The following is a 5000-nucleotide window of genomic DNA, read 5'->3' on the forward strand; positions in this document are numbered from 1 at the left end:
GGAAGGGGATATTCGCCGATCAGACGGACGGACATTTGCAATTCGTGTAACGGATCGGGTAAAAAAAAAGCAGGCTAGTTCGAAAGAAAGGCTTTCAGCCAACATTGTCGATCCATATATTGGGCAATACTGCGCTTCCAAATCTATGGCCATTTTTCAAGCCTGCAAGACGCAGCGCATCATTAAGGAGAAAGGCGAGGCTGACGATCGCAACGACTCCATTTGTTATTCCGATTCCGCTCGGTCTTTATCTCCTCCCCATTGTCTGGTGGTCTGTCTAGGCCACCTTAACACCAGGTAGCTAAAAATGAACTACTGACGTTCTTGTGCCTCACGGCGATGAAGGTATGCGACGCACCTCGGGCCGAACCAGAATGCACTATCCTCCCGCACCATTTTAAATTTAAATTAATCTTTTTACGCACTCACGCAACAGTGGGTTATAAAGTGTTTCAGTGGAGGGCTCCACATTAATTTTAACCACCTGTGGGCGTCGTTAGCACGAGCAGACGTGTCGACACACCAGCGTTTCGAAACTAAGCCCTGGGCAACACAACGCCGTAGCCAATGAGCCGCTATCAAGGTATCCAAGCATCGTTTTGAAATTCGAACTTTGCCTCTTTCATCCCGACTTACCCTGGATAAGTTCCCGGTGTACTGTGTTTTGATGCGCGCCTTACACAACTCCACCCTTAGAGCAATGGTTCCAGACAACAGTGCGTTATGCCTTCGTTTCGTTCTCCCTCTCGCGTTACACCTTTCCCGCTGTCTCTCAGCGCATAACCTCGTGCTAACTAGACTAAACTTGAGTCCTTTTAGAAAGGATCGTTTTTCGCTCACGCGTCGTAGTATAAAAATGCCCACGACCGTGAAGTAACGCCTGCCAGCTGCAGCGCGCATGCCAGTCGCGACAAGTTTACGAGTCGCGCACGCGGGTCGCTCGCAGCAACAACAAAAGCTGCATTTCCCGAGACAGCGGCGCACATGCCGTCGTCGGGGTCACCGGGGGAGAGTTCGTCGCTTCGGCTATTTCGTTCGAACGCTAGTCGGACGTCTTCGTTCCGGTGCGACAAAGCGGGAGACAGTCGATAAACGAAATTTATTGAGCACGCGTCCGCCCTGAATAAATTGCTAGCGTTTAATGCGGCAGAAATAAATTCCGCGCTGTCCAATAAGACGCGCTACAATGCCGCGAGACGGACGAAAATCGGAAATTAGAGAACGCAGTCGCGCAGATTTATCGAGGAAACAGGTTACACGTTATGATCAAAACCAAAAATGCAAACAAGGGCTATTCCGCCCTTGTTTCCGCCCTCAGCCAAGAGGAAATGGGAAAAGACGAAGATATTAACCGGGGTGCCACCGATCACGCACCGTCTATTGTGATTTTACTTCCCGAAGTGTAAAATATGCTTGTTGCCCTCGCGTGCGGGTTTCCAGTGAACCGTACCGACAGAGTAATTTAAACTTATGGCTAATATGTAATGGAAGTAGATAAAATAAAGAAAATGTGGCGAGAACATGCATTAACATATAATCAATCGTAAGTTGTAAATGTGGACGTGATTACGAGTAACGGACTCGTCGAAACGCGTTTATCTTGCTAACACAGGCTCAGTACGGACGTACTGCGAAGTGTCCCTGCGTGCAGTTCAAGCACGTGCAACAACAATCGCCTCGGCGCAACACCAGACATGCGGCGACCACGGGAACACCATTGATACCACCCGTATCGCGCGTTGACAACAGCTCTCAATGGTGCCGGCCGTATGAGCGACACACAAGGCCAACACGCCACGCAACGAGATAAAGTTTCTAAAGGGCAAACAACTAATCGCTGAGGTAGCTGACATTCCGAAACCAACACTGATTGGGTGTAAACTATAATGCGCAGAACAACGGCGGTGACGGTGTAAAGCCACACACGGCCAGCATTCCCTCGTCAGAACATGCATAAATGCACCTCACTTCTATCAAACCAGACCCTCCTCGGGAAAGTCTGGACGAACCATCGCATTGTAGTGTGTTCAGCTAACATCAGCAACAAAACAGAGTATTTGATCGGAGCGCCGTGAACTTGGTCTAGATCGGCATGACGCTTCACTGCTGCACGCGGAATGATGTAAATGTGAGGTTCTTGTATACTGCGCCCACGAACCACTTCACTCGAAAGACGAGATCGAGCACGGATTAGTGTTTTCTCTGCTGGCTGGGCGAACGAACACTCCCCCCTTTTTCGAGCGCACCGCGTCAACCACGCGAAAACCGGCCGCCGCACGGGAACCAGGGGGGGAGGCCGCAGCAAGGGCGTGCTTCATGGCTGGCGGCTACCCGACAGCAGCAACCTCCCCGGTTAACTACGATCGCGGGAAACGTACCGAAAGGCGTGCCGGGCATAACCATCGCGCATAAATCGCCCCGCACGGAGCGTTTAGGCAGAAAATCTAGGCCTAAAAGCAGCGCAGGTTGTCCTCGCTGGGAAAACGTCGACCCGAAGCCGTTTGACGGCCGAGAGAGAAGACACGAGAGAGAACAGGATCGGCGTGAAGCTGCGCCAGGTGCAAACAAACCGTCGCAGGAGCGGAACCGGCTTCATCGACAGCGACGTATCTACAGCGAAGAACGGCGGCGAGGCCGGGAGAGTACTCACGGTGTGGTTGACACCCCACATGAAAACACTGAGCAGAGGCTCGTTGGCTCGGAAGAGTTTTGCCTTCTGATGCTTAGGCTTGAAGTGCTTCTTTTTCAGCCGGCTGCTGCCCTTTGTGGTGAGTCCCGACGCAATCCCAGACATCTTGGCTTCGGCAGAACGGCTCCGCACCGAAACACACGGGCTTGTAGCGCGGACACTGGGGCGAAAGGTGGACCGATACTACCGAGACATCCTGCAAGATGCGGCCGATGCTGTCTGTAATGGCTCCTGGCAATGACATCTCCCAGCGTGCACCGCTCGAGCGCACGTGATGTTGTGCTTTGAAGCTCGCTGAAGAGGTGGCGCCACCAATCAGAGCTCGGCGCTGTTGGCGCCTTGTTTTGGTTTCGGTTTGTGTTTCGCGCGCCAATGAAGCCAGTTTTCAAATTGCCATTTCCTCCAGTTGGGCTTCCGCCTTCATCAGTCATCACTGCTACCTCACCTTAGCTCAAGCAAAAAGGAATTCTTATCTGGCAGCCAACGATTGTTTTAAATATGTTGTAAAGACAAAAAAATTCTTTCCCCCACTCTTTCTTTGATTTCACGGGCCCGAGCAGCGGTGACGGCTCTCGGCTTTGTGCACTAAGAAAAGGCCAACCACCTTTCTGGTTTTTTTTTTTTTTTTTTCATTTGTGTTTACTCAGCTCCAGGAATCGTTTTTCTCACTCACTCATTCGTTTTTTTTTTTTTTACTTTTATGCCCAGAAACCAATAAATGTTATTTTTTATTGTATAGTATTTCAACCGAATAATGAGCAGACACGCCTACTTAAAAATGAAAATATACTGTGATACAATAATAAGAGTACACCCGAATTGCTCAGCGAAGTTCCTTTTTTGTTTCATCTTCGCAGCACAAAATGGACGAATCCCGTCCGTTGCGCTGCGTGGAAGAACCTTTACCATTTCGCCAGTTTTTCAACGTTACTATAATTCTTTTTTTTTTTCTACATGTATTTTTATTTTTGCTGTGCGAAATAAACATCATTCATGCATCTATAAACATTTATCGTCTGAGGAAGTGAGGCTAGGTACGTGAGAAAGAGGACACACAAACACAAATCTCTCTCTCTCTCTCTCTCTCTCTCTCTCTCTCTCTCTCTCTCTCTCTCTCTCTCTCTCTCTCTCTCTCTCTCTCTCTCTCTCTCTTTGTGCATTGTTGGCATATTGTCGGGATAGGGGGTGTTAAATATTTATAAGAACACCTACGCATAACGGACGGGGCGGTAAGAAAGGAACGACAGGACGGGTGCGTGCATGTTTTAATACCCAACTACTAGCCGCTGTAAAGCCCGTCTACTAATCCTGCCTTACCCTGCTTTATTGGGTTGTCGTATTTATTTACAACAAACCCTTGCTCGACTCAGTTTTTTAGGCTCTCTAATGGAGACGCAGTTGGTCCCGTGAATAATGCAGCCAGAGAATAGCGAATGTTATAATCCATACGATCTTCAACTAAATCCGGCAGAAATCATTGCAGGTAGGTGCCCATGTCTATTCACGCTTCCCGCTGGCATAATTTTAAAACCCGAAATAGCTAGCCACTGTTATCCCGCACTCTTTAATATTTATGTTAATAATGTTATCCAAATCTACCCGCGTGCAACATTTGTAATCTACGCAGGAGATACTAGCCTATTCATAGCGCAAGATGACTACGGCGTGTGCAAAGCAAACGAACTAACTTTTTTTGTTGTTTTAGTCGGTGTTACGCTCTAAATAATTTATCAGGAGGTCATATTCTTTATGCAAATAGAAAGCAGTTAGCGAAAGCTCAGAGCTTTCCCTTGGTGGTCGTTCTGTTGAAGCAGTAAATAATTTTAGAACATCAGAGGTTTCTTTAAATCAGAACATTGTGCTTTGGGATATTCATACAGAAGATGTAGAGGACATCGTGCGCCTCAGGCTCTCTATCCCGAAGCTGCGAACTGCTTTGAATCATAAGAGACATTTCTTTTTTTTTTCGAAGTAAGCCATATCCCCAAACCGAAACTAAGTCAGATAAAACAGCAGTGACAAGAAAAACTCGGCACCTTTCCCCTACAAAAGAGATGGCAAGAAAATAAGCGAGATAACGCCCTGCAAACGTGTACGCAGATCGTAGTATCGTAGTATCGCAGTAGTTCGTATCGAAAACGAGCCACATCCTGCTGTTGCACGGACCAAAATTGAGCCAAATCCATTTGCCCAATGCTAGTTTGGTTTGGCTGTTCGGACTGTTTCGTGGGTGTTTCCAGAAGTCTTTTGTTGTTGTTTATGTTGATTGCTTTTCGGAGCTGGCTTGTCACGCATTAAGACGTTAATTAGG

The 5000-nt window shown here is 48.0% G+C and overlaps 1 protein-coding gene across 2 annotated transcripts in view; it reads right to left on the reverse strand.

The window, feature by feature from the left end:
* The window catches only part of Pip4k (phosphatidylinositol 5-phosphate 4-kinase), a gene marked incomplete in the record, with an annotated part of 113752 nt that extends 110806 nt beyond the window's left edge, over nucleotides 1-2946 (reverse strand). Inside the window, 1 exon segment of one of the 2 annotated variants that reach the window (XM_077698438.1) lies at nucleotides 2651-2946. In XM_077698438.1, coding sequence (XP_077554564.1) covers nucleotides 2651-2794 — 144 coding nt within the window. 2 annotated transcript variants of the gene reach the window in all.
* Between the last annotated feature and the right edge of the window lie 2054 nt (nucleotides 2947-5000).

This window comes from Haemaphysalis longicornis, unplaced genomic scaffold (genome assembly GCF_048455015.1).
Source record: "Haemaphysalis longicornis isolate Haplotype H1 unplaced genomic scaffold, Haemaphysalis longicornis Haplotype H1 scaffold_2, whole genome shotgun sequence".
NCBI classification, from domain to species: domain Eukaryota; kingdom Metazoa; phylum Arthropoda; class Arachnida; order Ixodida; family Ixodidae; genus Haemaphysalis; species Haemaphysalis longicornis.